At 40.3% G+C, this 22630-nt stretch overlaps 1 protein-coding gene across 1 annotated transcript in view; it reads left to right on the forward strand.

Annotated features, from left to right (window-relative positions):
• Window positions 1-22630, forward strand: part of TPH2 (tryptophan hydroxylase 2) — a 96274-nt gene that overhangs the window by 36320 nt on the left and 37324 nt on the right. Inside the window, exons 7-8 of the mRNA XM_004053578.4 lie at window positions 3654-3789; window positions 19106-19232. Coding sequence (XP_004053626.2) covers window positions 3654-3789; window positions 19106-19232 — 263 coding nt within the window. The remainder of the gene's footprint in view (window positions 1-3653; window positions 3790-19105; window positions 19233-22630) is intronic.

Genomic DNA, 22630 nt, shown 5'->3' on the forward strand with positions numbered 1-22630 from the left:
TCACGCCACTGCACTCCAGCCTGGGTGACAGAGTGGGACTCTGTCTCAAAACGAACAAATGAACAAACAAACAAACAAACAAAACTATTCTCACTTTTGGGGTGTACAAAAACAGGCAGTGGGCTGGATTTGGCCTGCAGGTGATAGTTTGCTGATCTCTGTTTTACATGCTCAAGTCTGAACAGCTCAGCCTCAATGTGAGGCCCTGACCCAGGTTTCCAAGTTAGTTTCCTGCTGCAACTGCCCTGTACAAATCCTCTGCCCTTGCTGTGGGCTCTCTTTACCGTTGCTTAAACTCTGTTCCTTACTAGAAAATTTCATCTCTTCTCCACGTACTCAAATTCTACCTATTCTTCAGGACTCAGAGCAAGTCCTGCCTCCTTCATGAATCTTGATTATAGAAGCCACCATGATCTCTCCCACTCTGATTTCATTCTATGTTATGTGTGAACATCATCTACTATATTTGTTACTGAGGAAAAGAGATTGAGAACTACTGATCAGTATCACTTAATTAGCACCTAATTACCTCATGCCTTATGTTGTTAACTAGACTGTATTCTCCTGTCATCTTCTTCTTTGTGTCCTACAGAGCTATATGCATATTACCTCTTTAAAAAGAGCTCCTTATATCGAGATGGCTTTTTACTGCATTGTTCCCCAAACCCCAATAGTTAGAATATCACCTCATAAATACTGTTGGATTTGCCCCCCAAATTAATATTCTTATGAGAGGCAGTAAGGTATAGTGGCTTGGACCATAGACCCTGGATGTAGAATGTCAGGGCTTGAGTCCCCACTCTGCCCCTTCCTAGCTATGTGACCTTAGAAGAGTCACCTTAACCTTTCTGTGTCTCTGTTTCCTCCTCTGTCAATGGAGATAGTAATTTTATCTACCTCACAAGGTGGTTGAGAGGAGAAATTCATTGATATACCTTAAAGGCCTAATGTGCCTGACACACATTAAGCATAGCAGAGTCTTAGCTATTTCCTTTGTTATTGTTTTCCACAACCCTTGGTGAACTGGATATATCACCTAGTTTGTATCACGCACTGGCATGTAGATAGTATGAAGTAAGTATAGGTGTCCTTATATCATTTCATTGACTCAGTTTTAAAATACCTAATTTATTTAAAACAGAAACTTTTAAAGCAATGGTATCTACAGATTCAAAGTTCTTGATGTCATGGTTTTATATTTTTTCTAATTCACATAAAAATAAAATACATAACTATTAAAAAAAATGTTCCTCTGCGTACTGTTACATATGTCCCACATGTGGGATATACTGGCTTAATTGATGTAATATGGAAAAAGAAGAAAATACACTTATCTTTTTGATATTTACCGGGGAATAATCCAAAGTGAAGGCTTTTGGAATGAACATAGTGCTGTTCGCATTATGGGTCTGAGGAGGCCTGAGAACAGGTTATTTCCAGCAGGTACCAGAAATCCCAGGATGGGCCTGTTTTATAAGCTTAGTTGGTTCTTGCCTCTTAAGATCATTTTCAACCATTGTGTGGTACTCTCCTAATAAGTTAAAGGAATAGCCTTCCAGGACATTATGCTAAATGAAATAAGCCAGACACAGAAAGAAAAATACTGCATTATCTCATATGTGGAATTTGGAAAAGTTAAATAAACAGAAGCAAAGAATAGAACAGTGGTTACAAGGGGCAGGAGGTGGAGTAAGTGGGGAGATATTGGTCAAAGAGTACAAAGTTGCAGTTAGATAGGATGAATAAGTCTAGAGGTCTTTTTTTTTATAATTATTATTTTTTAGATAGAGTCTTGCTCTGTTGCCCAAGCTGGGGTGCAGTGGCATAAGCTCGGCTCACTGCAACCTCCACCTCCTAGGCTCAAGCAATTCTTGTGCCTCACCTGTATTCCCCGAGTAGCTGGGACTACAGGTGCGTGCTGCCTATGCCAGCTAATTTTTTTATTTTTAGTAGATACAAAGTTTTGCCATGTTGCCCAGTTTGGTCTCGAACTCCTGGCTTCAAACCATCCACCCACCTTGGCTTCCTAAAGTACTGGGATTACAGGTGTGAGCCACAGTGCCTGGTAATCTAGAGATTTAATGAACAGCATGAGGACTGTAGTTAATAATATCATATTACATAAGGGAAATTTGTTACTAAATTTTATGTGCTCTTACTACACACACACACACACATAGACACACGCACACGCACACACATGTGCACATATAACTATATGAGAAGAAAGATATATTAATGAACTTGAATGTAGTAATCATTTCACTATTACAGTAAATCCTCACTTAACGTCATCGATAGGTTCTTGAAAACTGTGGCTTAAAGTGAAACGATGTATAACAAAACCAATTTTTCCCGTCATCAACATTATGACAATACAATGTTGAAGGAAATGATGTTATTCTGGGCACTGCTTTATGTCATTCACTTAAAGTCGCAATTTTCAAGAACCTAATGACGATGTTGAGGACTTACTGTATGTGTGTATCAAAACATAAAGTTATACACCTTAAATATATACAATTTATGTTAAAAAATAGAACTGCTCTTGTGAGAAGAGAACAGAACATAAAGCAGCCATTTAAAAATAGTCATGTGCTACATATAGACTGTTCGGTCAACAATGGACCTCATGCATAGTGGTGATCTTATCAGATTTTAATACTGTATTTTCACTGTACCTTTTCTATGTTTAGAGACACAGATACTTACTAATGTGTTACAATTGCCTACAGTATTCAGTATAGTAATGTGTTGTAAGATTTGTAGCCTAGGAGTAGGCTGTACCGTCTAGGTTTGTGTGAGTACACTCTATGAGATTTACACAACAAAATCACCTAACAATGCATTTCCTAGAATGTATCCCCATTGTTAAGCAATGCACGACTCTATACAACATTTTAATAAAATGCATATTAAAAAAAAAAAAAGAATAGCCCTTCTGCTGTAAGTTTTCTGGGCCTTCCTGAGAAGAAAACATTAAGTAGCCCTTAGATTGAGAACACTGATGACTCACAGCCTAATTGAATTAGTGGTATAGGGCAGGTTTATAGACTTTATTGCATTCTTACTTTGTTTCCTCTTACCATAAGCCAATAGAGCACGTAGGGCTTTGGTGTACCTCTTCAAATCATGATAATTGATATAACATCACAGAAAACAATATAGAGTGAAGGAGTTAGCGGGTATTGGCAATAGAAAGCCTCAGTGTGAACTGATTTGAAGATGCTAGTGAAGGGGGTGCTTAGCTGTGTGTCACTGAACACATGCACACAGAAGAGATCCCTAGGTATGTCTCTTAGAAAGATACCAGGTAATATGCAGTAAGCATCACTTTCAATTGTAATCAATTTATCTGAGATTTCTTATCCTAATTGGGCTTCTGAATTTAAATCTCTAAATACTTTTTTCGCTCTTCTTTTCATTTTCTTGAATGTTTTGTTCTCCTGGAAACTGTCATTTAAGAGTGATTTTAGTTGTCAGAAGCACCAAACATGATAGCTGTTAACAGTATATGTCACTCAGTTGTCAAGAGGTTTATGACCTTGATTACTTTGTTTCTGGATCTTCCTTATAAATAGTAGAAGCTCCTGCTTGGGCCCTCAAGTCTTGCTGGGTTAATATTTAGTTGGCTTTTTCTGTTGCCTTTTTAGAAAGGTCTGGCTTCACGGTGAGGCCTGTAGCTGGATACCTGAGCCCACGAGACTTTCTGGCAGGACTGGCCTACAGAGTGTTCCACTGTACCCAGTACATCCGGCATGGCTCAGATCCCCTCTACACCCCGGAACCGTGAGTACCTACATTAAAGCCCAGGCCACCACACCATAAAGTGGTCAATGATCCCTTTACTTGAAAATGACTTAGGCCCTGTTTTACCTCCAAACTAATTTCCTTGAGCTAGTGAGAGTCACATCACTCACCTAAAGAGAAAAGGGCTCACTGAAGGATCAGACTCCTCATCTGGGTCCGTGGGGGCCCCTGATATTCCAGCTCTGGCTCGATGCTCTAGCTTTATCCCAACACTGAGCCATCTGCTTGGCCAGATCTCCATTTCTGATGATGAAGAGAAGGCACAGAAGTGTGAAGTAGACACTGACACATGATCAGAACATGTGAGGCTCTCTCATTAGGAGGCCTCTTTCATGTGAAGGAGGTTCATGTACACACACCATAGCAACTCATTACTAATCCCCTCTCATCTCTTTCATCACCTCCAAACTCAGAACTCTGTGCTTTGCTCTCCCTGCCATTTTAGTTTCTTGAACACTTCTCTAGTCCTGCCCGCCACCTCCAGATATAGATGAGGTTTGTGATTTTTCTCTGGTTCTGTCAGTTTTCCTTTGGGGCTTTTATCCATTCTCTCCTGGACAATGGGTAAGCTAGGAGTGGGGAGAGAAACTAAGAGGTGATGCTATACTGCTCTGACATGGGTAGGAAGCAGGAGTAAGCTGGGAACACCCACATGTTAATCATTTGGCCTAATCACACTTGGGATTGTACAGTCTCCAAGTGTGAAATGCCCTGTATCATATTTCTTTGAGTGCTTTAAAATATGTAACAAGCATTTACTGGGAGACAACTACATGCTTGGATTGTCTGGGAATGAGACAGCATTCCTGCCCTTCCAGGTGAATGGTGAAGACAATGGTTAGCATGCATACAGACAGACAGGGAATATGGTGTCAGGTGTAAGTGCTTCCATGAAGTGCTAATAAGTGCTGTGAAGACAAATAGAGCATGGCGAGGAGATGGAGAGTCCTGGGTGCTGTTTTTTGGATTGGGTCAGGACAGCTTCTTGGTAAACATCTGAGCAGACTTGAATGTGTATATGATGGGGTAGAGAATTTCAGGCTGAGAGAACAGCAAAAACAAAGACCCTGAGGCTGGGAGCTCTGGGTTCTTTTGCCTTCCTGGGCTCCATTAAAATGAGTGCCTTGCTTTAATCTTACCCCACTGTTCTTCAGGCCACTCAGGGTATCGCTTTGCTTATGATGCTGCTTTACTTGAATGCACTCGTGGTTAATGGGTTGCCATGGTCTTCACTGGGAAGCAGAGAAGCTTTTGAGGTTCAAGCAGTTAAGTAGCTGATGGTAGTAGAAGTGAGCAAGGGTAAGTCAAGTCCCTGAAGCACCCCTCGTTTTCCTAGGCTGGCATAAGGCTCACAGTCCAGGTAGGTCCCTGTCAGGTCACTACATTTTTTTTTAAGCTTTTTTCAGCTTCCCTGAAAGTGTTTTCAGGGTAAACAAAGGTTACTTATAGGACCCCAGACATTTGGAAAAGAAATGCTTCTTTCAGTGGAGTGAGTGCTCAAAGAAGCACTGTCAGAGTTAGAAAGGCAATCTCTAAATCCAGCCCAGAGGGTTTACAAATGGCCTTGTTTACAAATAGAAGGCACTTTGTTAGTTCCCTTTGAATAACTGGCCCTCCTGAGACCTGTGATAGCGTGCCAATAGGTATGCAGAGAGAGAGAGAGAGGCAAAGAAATGAGATTTTAGCCACAGAGGATAATGTGTTACATTTTTACCAAAGTACTTTCGGCCAATTCATTCAACAAACATTTATGTGCAATGCTAGCAGGGAAGTGCAGTGGATTCAGAGATAAATAAAATATAATAGCTTTTTAAATTTTTTTTTTTTTAAAGCAGTTCACATTCTGGCAGCGGAGATAGAAACATAAATAATTAGGAAATAGTGTGGTTAGGGTTATAATTAGTGTGTGTAAAAAGTGCTGGAGAGCACAGAGGAAGGCACAGTCCTGAAAGGCTTTTCAGAGAATGTACAACCTGTGTGGGAGTCTGGAAGGATGAGCAGAAATTTCATTTTTGTAGAAGGCTGGACGGGGAGGGAAGGGGAGGCTTTGCAAGTCAGGGGAAACAGCAAGTGCAAAGTTGTGGAGACACGCAAGAGGCATACATGTGCAAGGCTTGTTAGACCAGAATAGCCAGGATACAGTTTATGTATTAGGGATGAAATGTATCTTCAGGCCATGTTATAAATGACCATTTGTCAAACTAGGACATTTGGACTTAATTCTGTAGGCAACAGGGAGCTATCCAAGGTTCTTAGGCATAGTCAGGTAAGTGTATTGGAGAAAAATGACTGGGGGTGAGGGCTGGGGAATTGTTGAGAATGAACAACAAGGAAAACCAGCTAGGGAGCTCACATTCTATGAAGGAATATGGTTCAAAAGGTGTGGAGCTAGATGAGGTCAGAGGTATAGTACAAGAGAGCACCTATTTAATGCCCTCTTAACACCATAGAGATGGAAATAACAATATCCAGTGACTACAATAGGGGTGAGACGAGGGGAGGGCCCCTAAGGTAGGGCTAAGGTTTTTGTTTGGGAAGCTGAGTGGAAAGTCATTTCTAATAATGACTGAGAATACTGGAGGAGGATCAAGCTTGGAGGGAAGAGAAAAGGAAAGAGGGAGGGAAGAGGAGGATTTGGGTTTGGGGTATTTTGTCTGTGAGGTGCCCATGGCTGGAACCTCCAGATGGAGAAGTTTCTGGTAGTTACAAATAAAGATTATAAACTCAGAAGTGAATGTAAAGCACCCACAATAGATTTGAGTAGTAATTTTTCTTCTAAGTCTCCTATGGCTACACAGATAAGAGGAGACTAAGTCAGAGGATGGAAACTTGGGATTCATCACTTGGGGTTGTTTTTACAAGCCCTTTATTTTTTGTGGGTTTCATATCATTTGTATTTTTTTTTTTTTTAGACAGAGTCTCACTCTGTCAGGTGTAGTGGTGCAATCTCAGCTCACGGCAACCTCTGCCTCCTGGATTCAAGCAATTCTCCTGCCTCAGCCTCCTCAGTAGCTGGGATTACAGGCGTGTGACACCATACCCAGCTAATTTTTTGTGTTTTTAGTAGAGACGGGGTTTTGCTATATTGGCCAGGCTGGTCTTGAACTCCTGACCTCAGGTGATCCACCTGCCTCGACCTCCTAAAGTGCTGGGATTACAGGCCATTCATTTGGTTTTTTAAATTATTACTTTATGAATAGGTAATACATATGCATAATTCAGAATTTAAAGTTCACTAAAAGGTATATACTGTGAACAGTGAGTTTCTTTCCATCCTCTGTCCCCTTGATACCCAGTGCATCCTCTCCAGAGGCAACCACTGCTACTAGTTTCCATTTCATCCTTCCAGAAATATACTATGCAGACAAAATTCTCTGTAAAGATCTTTTTAATCCTTGTATATCTCAAAGTCCTAAGTCCCTTCTCAGCCACATAGTTTGAATCTATGGGTACTATACTGGGAGGGCTGTTTCCTGCCCAAGCACTTTCACAGGCATTGTCTTTGTAATGAAATCCCATTTCCTCAATTGAAAACCAACTAGAGGGCAGATTCTCCAATTTATGAAGTTCAACTTGGCTACTGTGTTTGCTGCTTGTACTGTGCTTCCAAATAACTGCTTTCAATTGCCGAACTGTTGTAGTGGAGGCTGCGCTAATGAGACAAAGGTGAGCACTGAAGACCCAGGTAGAAATGAGCATGAAGCAACAAAAAAGACATTACCTGAAAAGAGAATTTTATTTTCCCTTTCAGTCTGGTAGAATGTATTTTGCCATCAGAGCTTTCAACACACATTGGATTTTAAACATATCTTCGACTTCTTTTTACATTTTACAATTTTAAAGACTCTGGCTTCTCTAAACCTGGTACACTAGAAACCAAACCTTGCCTTCACACAATATATTCCTGTAACAAATCTGCACATGGACTCCCTGAATCTATAAAAATAAAAAAAAAAGTGATGGCAGATTAGACTGGTTTCCTGGGGGAAAGTTTTCTGGCCTGGAAGACAATAAAGAACCCCTGGCAAATTAGTGACTTCTGGTTTTCCTGGTGGGAGGAGTTGCTTTTCTATGCATTAATGCCTGGATTGAAAGGTCACTGATCTGCTAAAAGAGGAAATGGACTCTTGCTTTTTCTCCCTTTGAGCAGTGCCTGAGGCAATGAATCTGCATTTCAGTATTGCCTGGCTCCATGCTTTGATCAGCTGTGGTTGCAATGTTCTCACTAATTGGGTAATGAAGTTTGCAAATGATTTCCTTTAAAAAAAAATCAATTGGGCCAAATTCAAAGTTATTCCAATAAACCTTCCCTCTCACTCACTGGAATGAGAGGGAAAGATGCAGAGTTCCAAGTTATGTAGGCATGTGAGCGTCGCCTGGCATGTGTACAGTGGCAGAACAAAATCTTGAGAAGTTCTAAATCTCCCTGATCTCCTTTTTGTCTCTCTGGGAAGTCCATCGTGTGCTCTCTCATGCTATGCCCTCCGTCCACCTCATCTTTTAGAACAGGGTTACTTGCAGATCCTAGGCAGAGGGGTGCAGTGTATCAGGAAAGCAGTCCTCCTTCAACCCTGGGTCCTGTGGATCAGGAATGGAGAGTCAGGCAGAGAGAGAAGGAGAGAGAGAGACAGACAGACAGACAGACAGACACAGAGAGAGAGACAGAGAGGGAGAGAGAAACAGAGAGATAGCACAAACCCTGGCAACTAGCAGTGTGTGGGCCCCTTAAGTTTCATGGTCAGATGTCTCAGTGATCTGTTTAAAAGGCAAAGTGAGGGCCCAGTCTGCTAGGTAGGAATGATAACTCACAGTTCTTATCACTGGCCGCTAGCTTGGGCTATACGGGTGTGGTGTTCTATTTCTAATGCCAAAGCAGCACCCTTTGCTGTGTTGTTCCCATTCCACACATCTCTTCTTTTCTGCTGGCATCATTTTTCAAATCAAAGAGCAAACTTTCAGCATTGAGGAATAATTCAGGGCACCAGTGACTAATATTGCAACTTATATTGCCGTAATACAATGAAATACATTTGTGTTAAGGAACATCTTTTTTGTTGCAGTTGACCAGTTTAGTGGCAATTAACGTTATTTTTAAATATAACTGTTTAAAGGCTTTGCAGTCAGGTGATTTTTCTTATAATTGCCGCTGTTTAATTTTATAAGAAAAATAAAAGTGAATTATTTCTGACACATTTTTCATCCGTTTCTAAGTAAAGTAAATGAATTTTTTGCTTATTAGGAAAGCTTGGTTGCTCCTCTCTTGATTGAACAGATGTCTCTCACTAGGTCCATAATGAGAGGAAAAATATGAATTTTTTCTTTCCCAACTTTTCCTCCTTGTTCCCACTCGAGAGGTTCTGGGACTTGGGCCCTGGCTGTTGTTGGTGTTTTTAATATCAGGCCTTGCTGAAGTCGTCTCAGCATGGTCTTCCTGCAGAGCTGGGAGGATAAACCAGAGCTTTACGGAGTTTAACCTGCATGCCCACGAGCTGTGTTTAGCTTAAACTTGTTCTTTCCCATGGGACATGTGAGCTTGGTGCCAAGCCTCCTGCTCATCCACCTGGCTTCCTCCATAGCACTATTACCATTCTTGCTGCTCAGGATTGCAGTGCAGCATTATTACCGGTGATTCTTGGAAAATGGCATGTTCCCAGAAAGCCGGTCATCTGGCCTACCTTTCCTGCTTTGTAACTGGTGCACATACCCTCAGTTTGGTAGCCATGCTCTCCCTTAGGAGAAGTCCGGTTTGGGCTATACCGAGGGCCAGTTAAGATGTTAGAGGCCCCAAGACTTGAAAATACTTTAATTCCTTCCATCCTTCAGCATAAATAATCTTGACAGCAACCACAACAGCAGTAGCAACAATACTTTTACTATGAATAGCAAACATGTCTACTATATATCAACTGGACACAGGTTTACTGTTAATAGCACCAGACACTATTTTAAGTGTTATGTATGGACGGACTCACCTAATACTACAACACTTTGAGTTGTTATATTATTATTCTGAGTTTATAGATGAGGAAATAAGACACAGAAATGTTAAGTACATTGCCCAAGGTAACACAGCTGGTAAGTACGTGAGTCAGGGTTTGAACTTCAGGAGTAATGCCAGCACCTGTGGGCTTAGCAACTACTTTGTTAATCAGTAACACTAAACAAAAATACTCAAAACTTATTTGTATGCTGAAGCTGAATAGCATTTTTGTTGTTGTTGTTGTTGTTTTCCAATGGCATATTTTGTAGAAGGGATTTGAAAAGGCTACTTTCTTTTTTTATTTTTTGAGACGGAGTCCCACTCTGTTGCCCGGGCTGGAGTGCAGTGGTGCGATCTCAGCTCACTGTAACCTCCGCCTCCTGGGTTCAAGCGATTCTCCTGCCTCAGCCTCCTGAGTAGTTGGGATTACAGGGGCCCGCCACTATGCCTGGCTAATTTTTGTATTTTTAGTATAGACGAGGTTTTATCATGTTGGTCAGGCTGGTCTCGAACTCCTGACCTCGTGATCCAGCCACCTTGGCCTCCCAAAGTGCTGGGATTACAGGTGTGAGCCACTGTACCTGGCCTTGAAAGGGATACTTCCTTACTTTTATTTGGTGACCCTGATTTGCCAGAACCCTAAAGACTGTTTATGGCTATTATATAGTTTAGTGCTGTGCTGCCCCATCCAGTTCTTGGCCCAACTTCCAGGCTCCTTAGAGGCCTGCCCTCCCCTTTGATCTTCACAAGGTCACAGTTGGTCTGCCCCATTTATCAAGAAGAGGAGGCATCTGCTATCTCACTGGGAAAAAGAAGGGGACAGCACCTCTCTACAGTATTGAGCATAGCTTATATGCTAGGCTTTTCTAAGCACTGCAGACCCAAATATGAACATGGCCTAACCTCTGTCCTGGAGAAACTTACTCCTTCTTAAGTGATAAAGTACCTTCTCAAAGGGCAGTAATGCAGGTAGGAGACTGCTGTGTCCTCAGGCAGAAGGACCTAAGGACTGATTGCCCAGAAACGTAGGCCCCACTCTCAGCTCCCAGTGCGACTGTTGGCAAGCCATTTAACCTCCCTGTGTGAGAGATGATGAAATAACACTTTGATCTTTGGAGAGAAAAAAGCTTTATAAAAATACCAAATAAGTCCACCCTTACTCGGCACCTCTTAAATTCATGTGGAGAGATAATGTGCCTCATAAAATTCCAGTGCGTCCTTAGTTACAAGGCCATGTTCCTAGACCTGGACTCCCAAGTTTTCCATCGTAATATTGTGTCTAGTTTTGTGAAGTGCCTAAAGCAAAAATAACCCCTGAGATTTCTTATAGAGCCTTTTGTCTAAAGAGCTTAAGCATTCTAACAATATACATTCTATTTTTAAAAAATCATATACATTATTTAAAATGTGCAGTTTGAAACCAAAATTGTGTCTAACTGTCTGCTGGAGCCCTGTTTTTGTTCTTTTAGGCTGTTTTCTGTAGTGACTTGGGATAAAGCTTCAATACTTCAGCCACCCTTCTTTTTTTTTTTTTAGCAGATTCAGAGCAGGATTCCTTATGTCACTCTCCCCTACCCCTGCACCCAGTTCTGTTTTCCTTGTGCGGAGCCCATAATCCAAAATTAGCACTTAAAAGCACCTGGCCCAAATCAAAATTTATATTCCTTCAGCACTCTGTAGTCAGGGAGAGGTTCATTATGTATTTTCAGGTGTGGAAGACTGAGATGACCAGGGAGAAATATTTCCAGGAGTATTTGCATCTTTAAATTGCAAGTTCAGAAGAAGAAATCCAAAATGATTGAATTTTATGCAAGAAAGAGGTAATCACTGTTCATACCTCTTTACTACCCTGTAGAGAATTGTGTCTATGGATGGGCACAGAAGCCACCACAAGAGAGAAGGAAAGAGGGAGCAGACATTTCCCACACACGTTCTGTTTGTCTGGCATCATCCCACTCATCTCTATTAGGTGGACAGGATTGTCACCATTTTACAGATGGCAATTCCAAGGTTCAAAGAAGTCAGGTAATTTCCCTAAGGTTACACAACTAGAAAATAGCAAAACCAAGTTCTGGTCCAAAGCCTTTATGTGACACTGGAAATTAGGAAAACCATACTTGAGTTTCACTTGGATTCACTTCTATTTGGAACAACAGAGCCCCATCATCACCTGCTCTATTCAGTTGAGTTAAAAAAGCAGTTATTGAGCATATCTTATGTGCCAGACTTTTTTAAGCACTGCAGACCCAAATACGAACATGGCCTAATCTCTGTCCTGAAGAAACTTACTCCTTTTTAAGTGATAAAGTACCTTCTCAAAGGGCAAAACTTATTCAAGTATGATAGGCTTAGGTATAAATACAATTTAATATAATAAGTAATAATACCTAACTTACGGGAACTAAGATTTTCAATGCATTCTCTTACTACATTGTTTAATAATGTAAGAGATGGCTGGGTGCGGTGGCTCACGCCTGTAATCCTAGCACTTTGGGAGGCCGAGACGGGCAGATCACCTGAGGTCAGGAGTTTGAGACCAGCCTGGCCCAACATGATAAAACCCCGTCTCTACTAAAAATACAAAAAAATTAGCCAGGGGTGGTGGCGGGTGCCTGTAATCCCAGCTACTCGGCGGGCTGAGGCAGGAGAATCGCTTGAACCCGGGAGGCGGAGCTTGCAGTGAGCCGAGATCAGGCTACTGCACTCCAGCCTGGGTGATAAGAGCGAAACTCCATCTCAATAAAAGAAAAAATAATATAAGAGAGAAGAAATCTTACAATCTCCATTTTATAGATGAGAAAACACTATGTCTGTGCTGTCCAATATGGTAAGATGTGGTTATCTACATTTATTAATTAAAATTAAATAAAAGTACACATTTGGTTCTTCAGTAGCACTAGCCACATTTCAAGTGTTCAGTAGACACCTGTGTCAAGTGGCTATTATATTGGATGGTGCATATACAGAACATTTTTATCATTGCAGACAGTCCGATTGGACAGTGCTGCTCTAAGTAATTTGCCTACAGGAGAGTATGAGAGATGAACTTAGGTCTGACTGTAGGGTCTATGCTTTTGACTGTTGTGTTATATTGCTTTCTTAATTACACTGAACTTGGAGAGGTGGAGAGAAAGTTAAATATCTCTTATTTCTTCAAGAAATAAGAAACAGTTCAGAAATGGTGGGTGTATTTGGTCATACTTGCATTGCTATAAAAAATACCCGAGACTGGGAAATTTATGAAGAAAAGGGGTTTAATTGGCTGGCGGTTCTGCAGGCTGCACAGGAAGCATAGTGGCATCTCTTTCTGGGGGACCTCAGGAAGCTTCCAATCATGATGGAAGACAAAAAGGGAACACTTCACATGGCGAAAGGAGGAATGAGAGAGAGAGTTGGAGGGGGTGTGCCACACGCTTTTAAACGACCAGATCTCGGGAGAACTCACTCACTATCCCGAGGACAGCACCAAGAGGATGGTGCTAAATCATTAATGAGAAATCCACCCCCGTGATCCAGTCACCTCCCACCAGGCCCCACCTTCAACATTGGGGTTTACATTTTAACGTGAGATTTTGGCTGGGTACAAATATCTAAGCTATATCAGTAGGGAGCTAGTGATATACCAACAGAATTTCCGTTGCACTCGTTCTGTGGTCCCTCTAAGAACTGGAAATTGTTTCTTTTTATGCATCAGGAAAGTTTGTACTTGCTATTTGATTGCCTTTTTCTGGAACCATATGGTGACTTTTGCTAGGAGTTATTCTAAGATTATGCCTTATTTACTTTTAAGCCACATTTCCTAATATAGCACCTGGTACAAATAGGCACACAATGAACTAAATTTTAAGAAAGACAACTATAATATCTGCCAGTCTTAAAAGAATTGTAGTAAAGAAGAGAAACATCAGTGCACATCCTTATGATTCCTAAGGGGAAAAAGCAAAGAAGATTTTCCCCAATGCAACATCCAGGTTCCTGGCTTTATTAAAAAAAAAAAAAAACAGAAAGGTGACTTTTTGTAGCTATACTGTGATAGGGATATAAGAAGGAGTGATCATAAGAATTGCCTAAAATCTTATCTGGGTCAGATTTTACAGTATGCTATTTTAAATCTAAACTAAAGAAACTCTGTATATGGCTCCAAAACAAGCCCTGAGAAAAAGTTGCCTCACTACCAAGTTAATTCCCCTTATCATCTTATGCAGTGAAAGCAAACTAAGTCACCTGTCTGCAATACATCCCAGTGTGTTATCCCACATTACTTGCATTTACCCACCAACTGTTGTGTGAAAGCTGAAAAACGCACCCTATTTTGGCTCCCAGCTCATCCTCCTGCTTCCTTTTATTAATGCAAAGTCCTCACCTCTCCTGCTCATCTCCCTTTCCTTCTCTTCGTGATTTAGCTAAAGTGTTGGCTTCTGTGTCATTTAGAGCAAACAAAACCTAAAGAAATATGTTTTAAAAGACAGATGTGCAGATTTTGGATGGGAAGCAAATGTTGGATGCTCACTCAATTCCTCGTAAAGGCTTTAATTTACAACAAAAATAAAAAGGAGTTGTTCAACACATACTGTGAAGAGTCAGCTTTGAAAACTGATAAGAGGAGAAAAACGCCAGACGCATTTTGAATTTGAACTTAACCAGAACCCTTATTTCTTCATAGCAAAATGATGGCTACTTTCTTGGACTGAGTTAAGAATTTCCCAGAGACATTTTGCCGAGGCTCCTTTGTGGACCTGTTTCTGCAGGCTTTAGAATTCCCCTAGCAGGGCTTATCAGAGAAGATTCCAATTTAGAGCAGCAAAAGTTTAGTGTCTGATATCAGCTCTTGTTTTTTTTTTTTTTTTAAATAAAAAGGAGACATGATGTTTTACAGTGTTAACAGCTTTGAAAGGTCTTGTATTTCCAGTGAACAGAGCACATTTGTGAAAAGGACTCTAAAAAGCATTATTCAGGCAAAAATGTATCAAAGGGATGGGAGTTAAAAAGAGAAAAGTTTGCTGATGTAGAGATTGGAGGCAGCATGTACTGACAGGTGCAATTATGGCCAAATAATTGAATCTTTTTGGAGAGATCTGGTGAGGTAAGGCAATAGTTGTGAACTCACATCGGAAACCTGTTCATAATTAGATACTCAGGGGTTCGGCTGTGGATGATACAACCAAAGTAGGGATCTCAAACTACTTTACATGCAGGACACAGCGCAGTGGCATTTGCACTTTGTAAAATAGAGTTTAATAGCATAATTTCAGCCCAACAGACCTTAATTGGCACAGAGGTTAGAGAGAAGGCTTTGCAGTCTGCATTCTCCCTCAGACTCCCCATAGCCTGGAACCCCTCTCTGCCCCAAAGAGTGGAGGTGACTTCAGCTTCTAAGTCCTCTGCAGAGAATCTAAAAAAATGTAAACTTTTCAAAGTTAATGAATTGCTTTTATTAGTAATGTTAAAAATCTTTGCTCTTTGCTTGAAGAGTTTCCAGGCACTTCAATTTCCTTTGTCTACATGTACCTTAGCCAAACACAGTGGGATAGAGAACAATATGGTGTTTATTTCTGAGAAAGTTTCACCAAAGACATAAAATATAATAACCTTGTTCCTGGTCTTGAAATATAGGTGCTTAAAGCCTTGGCCCCATGACATGCTGTGTCCACACTTTGTTCAGCAATCTGAAGGGAAGTTCTTTCTCAGGGTCTCTGCGTGGAAATGGAGCTGAGAAGTGGGCACAAGTTAGCAAAACACAGCATGATCATTTCTACTTATAACAGAGCAAAGAGTATCTCTGAGGTTCCATTAACAATTCCGCTAGACAACTCGCTTCAGGCTTTCATTCTTAATGAAACAATATAACTTATTCTGCTGTATTGTATGATTTTTTCTTCCAAATTTATAATTTCTTTTATCCTCTTCTATGTGTAGTTAGATTACTTTGTCATTGCAATGGTATTAAAGGTTCTTAAGTTGGCTAGTGAGTTACAGGTTTCTGATAATGACGTCTTAACACTCAGGTGATAGCTCCTTTTTCTATCATGGAGTACTGACTCCTGAATGTCTTTGGATCTCTAGTATTTTCCTAACTGCTAACTTTTCACCTTACCTTCTACCAGTAAGCTTTCGGACTCCATTAGTGTCTAAGTAGACAGAAGACTGTCTTTTGGATTGGCTTTCTTCAAGTATTTAACAAGTTCAAAGGTAAATTCTGTACTGCACCAAGCATCTGCCACCACTGTAGCTTTGACCTACCCTATTCTCTTCTTACATTATGAAGCATTTAGCACAGTGCCTGGCTCATAGTAAGCATTCACTGTAATTGTCACTTTAGTTTCTGCTCACCTTGTTTATGTCAATGAGAGAATACTCATCATCTTCAGTATTTTCTTGGAGTTTGACATAGTGACTAATTTAAAATTATTGTTGCCACATCTTCTGCCTGGATCAGTGGGAGCTCTTTAGCATTTACATCATGAGCCACAATGGAGGTTTTCAGATTTTTCCATGGTAGGTTACTTGATCTTAATTCCAATATTGGTGCAGGCGACATGACCTTTTAAAAAAATTGATCGCAAGAATGAGTCCATAGGGTCCACTCCCGGCTTAGAACTATTGGACTTGTAACCGAATCAAATGCACATGGAGAATGAACTAGTTACCCACCTACCTCTCAGTCCCACCTTTAATTATTCTTCAGTATCATGATGTAATTTTAGTGGAATTAAACTTGAACAGCTCTAAATTACATAATCACATTCAGTTGTAGTTTTAAGTACTAGTTGCTTGAAGCTTGCTAGGAGCGCTCCTAGAGTCATCAGTTATCACAGTGAATCTCAGCCTTGGCTGTGTCTTATTATCACCAGGTGAGAGTTTTAAAAAAAAATGCTCAGGTTTATCTCAGGGAGCCTGATTGAATTAGTCTAAGGCAGGGCCTAGCCATTCGGTATTTTTAAAATGCTCCTCAAGTGATTTGGAAAGTTGAGAAGCACTGAGTTGGAGGAAAAGAGACTTAGGAAATACTGACTACATTTTTACTTGTGCTAGCTAGCTTGGCTAAACTCTTCCTACAGCCTAAGCTGTGTACGCCCCAGCCCCTTTCTTGCTTACCATATCTGCAAATTGAAACAACAGAGAGCAGAAAGAGTGTAGCTTTGGAGTTCAAAAAATTTGATTTCAAACCTTGTCTCTGGGCTGGGTGCAGTGGCTCATGCCTGTAATCCCAGCACTTTGGGAGGCCGAGGTGGGCAGATCGCTTGAGGTCAGAAGTTCAAGACTAGCTTGGGCAACATTGTGAGGAACCCCCACCCCCACCCCCACCCCCGCCCCTGACATTTCTACAAAAAATTAGCCAGGTGTGGTGGCATGCGCCTGTAGTCCCAACTACTTGAGGGGCTGAGGTGGGAGGATCGCTTGAGCCCAGGAGGTCCAGGCTGCGATGAGCTGTGATTGCACTACTGCACTGTAGCCCGGGCAACAAAGAGAGACCCTGATTAAAAAAAAAAAGTCTCTGTCTTTGCCAAAAGTGTGGTAGCCTAGGAAAAGATTCTTAGATTTACTAAATTTTAGCTTCCTCATTTGTTAAATTGGAATAATAAAGCTTCTCTTATTTATATTTATTATTCCTTTATAAAACACGTAAGGAAAGATTCAGTTACCAATGTGACATGAAAACATTTAGCACAGTACCTAGTACATAGTAGGAACTCAGTATATTCTCTCTCTCTTCTTTATTTTTCATTTCCTCATATGTAAAATGAAGGGCTTGGATTACATTTAAATGCCCCTATACCCTAAAATCCAGTGAATCTGCTTCTTTGCCATAAGCAATGCGATTGAAGAATAACCACCTCATATGCCTTTTGTTTTAAAAAACAAATTCAGTTCAGTTCATGTACCAAAAAGGAAGTTATTGACACAGTTGACAAGGGATGAATTTGGAGTTTGTTTCAGTATCCTGTCCACTATTCTCAAGTGGCTGCCCTTTCAACCTTCTCTCTATGAAGTAACTGGCCAAGATTGGGGATACGGTTTGAATTGTGGGAATAAGATTTTTTGATTGAGTGATTGAGTGATGCTATCTGTTTTATGTGGGCATCAATCTTGGCCCTTGACCATCATTCATTTGCTTCAACTGTGTGACCATCCAACATACTTTTTAATTGTAAGAATGGTAGCACCTGGTATTTGTATTCTAGCACCTATTTGAAGTGATAGATTTCAGAGGAGTACAAGTGAAATCAAAACTATCTTTTAATTACTACCTAGGTAATTGGTGTTTTTTTCGGTCAATAATTTAAAATGTTCCTGCATCTCAATCCATTCCCAGACAACCATAGGGGAATTCATTCCATTACAGCTTGGTATCATGGAACAGTTCATTATTCATGGCAATGACTCAGGAAGGCATCTGCCTTGTATTGTCGTGAAAGATACCTGTCTTTTGCTCACTTTTCTGGCTCCAAATGAAAGCTCAGGCAAATGAGAGAGGTTCCAGGCTTCTATTATTACCTAGTTCAGGCTAACCAAAGCAGAGAACTGGGAGATTTTCTAATGTGTTATCACAAGAGAGTTGCTTATATTAGAGCCATAAATCATCTACTGGAAAAGCGACTTTGATGATGATGACAATAGAATCCTCTGCCATTACCCATTGCCTGGCAGAGTGTAACAGAGTTGCAGTGCACCTTAAGGGTTAACAGCAAGAGTTGAAAAACATGACAAATTGGATTCCAATTTTGCCTTCCTTACTATCTATAGCAAGAAACAGCAATTTTTTTCTGTAAAGGGCCAGCTAGTTAATTATTTTAGCCCTATGATCTCAGTCACAACTACTCAACTCTGCAGTGTGATCAAAAGCAGCCACAGATAATACACAAATGAATGGGCATGGCTATATTCCAATAAAACTTTATTTACAAAAACAGGCAATGGACCAGATTTGGACCATGGCTGTTGTTTGCCTATCCCTGATCTACAGGATCCTGTGCTAACAAGTTACTTTAATTCTCTAAGGTTGTTTTGAGAATAAAAGATATAAAGCATACAATAAAACACTTACCATGTACTTGGTATATAGTAAGAGCTTGAAAATAGTGGTTGCTTTTATGTTATTAAAACATGGTATATCATATGTTTTAAGTGCTGTTGATTATGAGATGCCCTGGGATTTCAGACATATTAAAATGATTAAGAAGTCCCAGCATTGATGAACTGTAGTAACTAATTAATTACAGTGACAAGGTCTTATTTAGGTTTTTAAGTCTTGTTCTACCAGTGGTAATTTAAAGCTTCTTATTTAACACGTCTTTGTGATGTCTTTTTTGTCAGAGACACATGCCATGAACTCTTGGGACATGTTCCACTACTTGCGGATCCTAAGTTTGCTCAGTTTTCACAAGAAATAGGTCTGGCGTCTCTGGGAGCATCAGATGAAGATGTTCAGAAACTAGCCACGGTGAGTTCATTTTCAACTTAAAACCAGTTCTATTTATGTCCATTTGTAAGGTAAAGAAAGCTTCAGGATTATTGACTATGAGTTATAGGTAAATGTTCTGGAGAAAACATGGTGAATTTACCTTTTCCTATGTTGTATTCTTTTGAAGCACAATGAGTTATCAGCTTATTGACCACCAAAACATTTGTATTTTATCATTCTTGTTCGGGGGTCAGCTAGAGATAAAGGGCTAGATAGTAAACATATTAGGTTTGTGGGTCGTAAGGACTCTGTCAGAATTACTCAGCTTAGCCACTGTGGTATGAAAGCAGCCACAGACAACAAATAAGTAAATAAATGAGTGTGACTGTGTCCCAATAAAACTTTATTTATAAAAGCTGGTGGTGGGCAGATTTAGCCTGTGTGCTGTGGTTTGCTGACTCTCACAGAAATATTAGTAATAGTAAAAGGTATACATATATGATAAAGTAGGGGTTGCACCTGAAACTCTCTCTGATTATTCTAGGTGGTTGTAGTCAGACATAATTTGAGTCAACAAGCAATAAGACACTGAGGCTCAACAATTATTCTAAGTACAAAACCAGGAAAAGATTTAATGGATGTTATAGTATCTTCCTAAAACTGAAGTTCTTCTGAAAACAAGCAATATGAGAGAAAAGGTTTAATGCTGGCTGCTACCTTTAAGATGCTGAAGGGCCAGATCTAGCATGCTCATATGCTGTACCCTAGCTCCATTCCTAAGGGCCCAGGAAGAGAAAAAGCAGTTTTAGCCAACCCATTACCTACAGGGACCAGTCGGTTAGCCTAGTGAGCAAAACCACCAAGGGATGAAAAATGCGATCTTAAATTGTATGTATTCAGCACAGGTACACCACAGTGGCATATTTGATATGCAGGAATATTCTTCATTTCCACCCAGAAATAAGTTTTCTCCTAGATTTCTTAAAAACACACAGCTCTTTCAGTACATCTTTTGTTTCCTACTTTTGATAAAAATATAGGAACTGGGAGATATTTCTCAACTAAAAGATAAATAGCAATGCAGAAGCCATCTAAATGGCAAGGACCTCTGGGGTCAGTATGGAGATGAATAGGCTCTGGTGGGGGCTGTGGTGGACAAGGACAGCATGTCTCTTGTATAGCAGGTTCTCAGCTTCTACTGCTTGTTGCCATAGATGGGATGCAGGACTTTGTGTTGCTAGAGATCTCCTAAATTTTTTAGAGAGACTGGCAATCTAGATTTCTCAATGAAATTTAATGATTTTTAAATGTTGGCTTATTAAAAAAAGTCCCACCATTATAAGCTGAAGAAAATATATTTGTAGACTGAATCTAGATCTTGACTTCCAATTTGTAACTTCTGGTATAAGGATTGTATCTCATTTGTATTGGCTATCCATCACGATATAATAAATTATCTCAAAGCTTAGTGGCTTAAAACAACAAACATCTATTATATCATAATTTCTATGGCTGGAAATTTGAAAGCAGCTTAGCTGAGTGGTTCTGGCTCAGGGACTCTCAGGAGGTTGTAGTCAAGATGCTGGCTGGGCCTGTAATTGTCTGAAGGTTTGGGAATTGGCTTCCAAAATGGCTCACTCATGTGGCTATTGGCAGGAGGCCTCGGTTCCTCACCATGTGGGCCTCTCCTTAAGCTACTTATGACATAGCCACTGGCTTCCTCCACAAGTGATAACAGAGAGTGAGAGCAAGGAGAATGCTGTGATGTCTTTTGTGGCTTGATCAGATGCTGTTCACATTGGCCATATTCCGTTCATTAGAAGGGACTCATTTCAGCCCATGCTCAACTGGAGTGGAATTAGTTTTCACCATTTAGAAAAAGGATTGTCAAAGTATTTGTGGGTATATTTTAAAACTACAATATCATGAGTTGTTTAGTTCTGAAACCTTGGTTCTGGTTTTAAATGCCTTGTTTTGGAAACTTTTCTGTGCATTTCAAACTTGCCTTGAAATTTTCTGGTTTCAGTCTTTGACTCCCTTCTGCCTATACCCTTGATCACGGAGCAAGATATATCGCTCACTTGTCTGACCTTGAATAGCCATAAACTGATACTCAATGGCCAGGCTGTGTGGAGCTGACGTGTGTGTGTGTGTGTGTGTGTGTGTGTGTGTGCATGTGTGCATGTGAACATGCGCATCTAAATAGAGGAGAAGAAGAAATAAGGCAGGAGTTTATGGATGTAAATGGAGGTGGATCCTCGTGAGTGCTGTTAGTCCTTTTTCTAAAACAGTGACATGAATACCATTTTATTGTCCTTTATTTTTTCAGTCCATCAAATTATGATTAATTAATTCCATCATTCAAATTACATTTATAAGGAATATGACAATGTTCTCCTCACTTTTGGGAAATTTATAGCTTATATTGACAAAACAGATTTTTTAAGAGGATAGTTTGTACTGAATCTTTAAAGACGAGAAAAGATAGTCAAGTGGAGAAGAGTGAAAGAGGGAATAGAGGAATAGTTTTAGTCAGAATAATCTCTCTGGTTTGGCAGGGCTGTGTTCCTTTATGGGGGCTCTGGGGTATGATCCGTTTTGTTGCTTTTTCCACCTTCTTGAGGCCGTCTGCATTCCTTGGCTCATGGCTTTCTTCATTCCTCTTTAAAGCCAGCAACGCTGCATCTCTTTGATCTTGTTTCTGTCATCACATCTCTCTCTCACTGACCAAGACTGGGAAAAGCCCTGTGCTTCTAAGGGCTTCTATGATTAGATTGGGCCCACCTGGATAATTTATGATACTCTTCCCATCTCACTATGTATGGCCATCATCAACATCTGCAAAGGTAACATATTCACAGGTTCTGGGGATTAGGCCATCAAAATCTTTATGGGATCATTCTTCTTTGTTTCTACTTTTATACTTTCTGGGAAAAATGAATACTCATACCTTGAAATCTATTTTACTAGGCCAACAAATTTGTAGGATGAGTAAGTTTTCTTTAGGAGCTTGCATTCCTTAGGATAATTCCAATACTCTTGGCCTTGGGTTGCTTGAGCTCCAACAGCTAAAAACACTTCCATCTAGTAGAGAACATTAGGCCATTAATCATGTTTCACCATCTCTTTTTCTCTCCCTCTCTCTTTTATTGTCCTTTCCCTGAAATGTACCTGCTTTTTTGCAAAAGCCAATTTAAGCTACCAGGTATTCTTTAAATGGCTAAAGGATCCTAGGTACCATGAGGTAGGGACAGGGGAAAAAAAAGAGGTGGTAGTTTCTTCAAGAAAGTCACAGTCTAGTACCCCAAAATACAAAAAACCCAGAGTCAGTATTATTTTTTATTTATATACATGAGTAGTTATGTAGAAGAAATGGATTTAGCTGAATATTCACCATGTGTGAGTGAGTTCTGAGTTCAGTGTTGGAGGCTGGGCTG

This window comes from Gorilla gorilla, chromosome 10 (genome assembly GCF_029281585.2).
Source record: "Gorilla gorilla gorilla isolate KB3781 chromosome 10, NHGRI_mGorGor1-v2.1_pri, whole genome shotgun sequence".
In the NCBI taxonomy this organism is placed as follows: domain Eukaryota; kingdom Metazoa; phylum Chordata; class Mammalia; order Primates; family Hominidae; genus Gorilla; species Gorilla gorilla.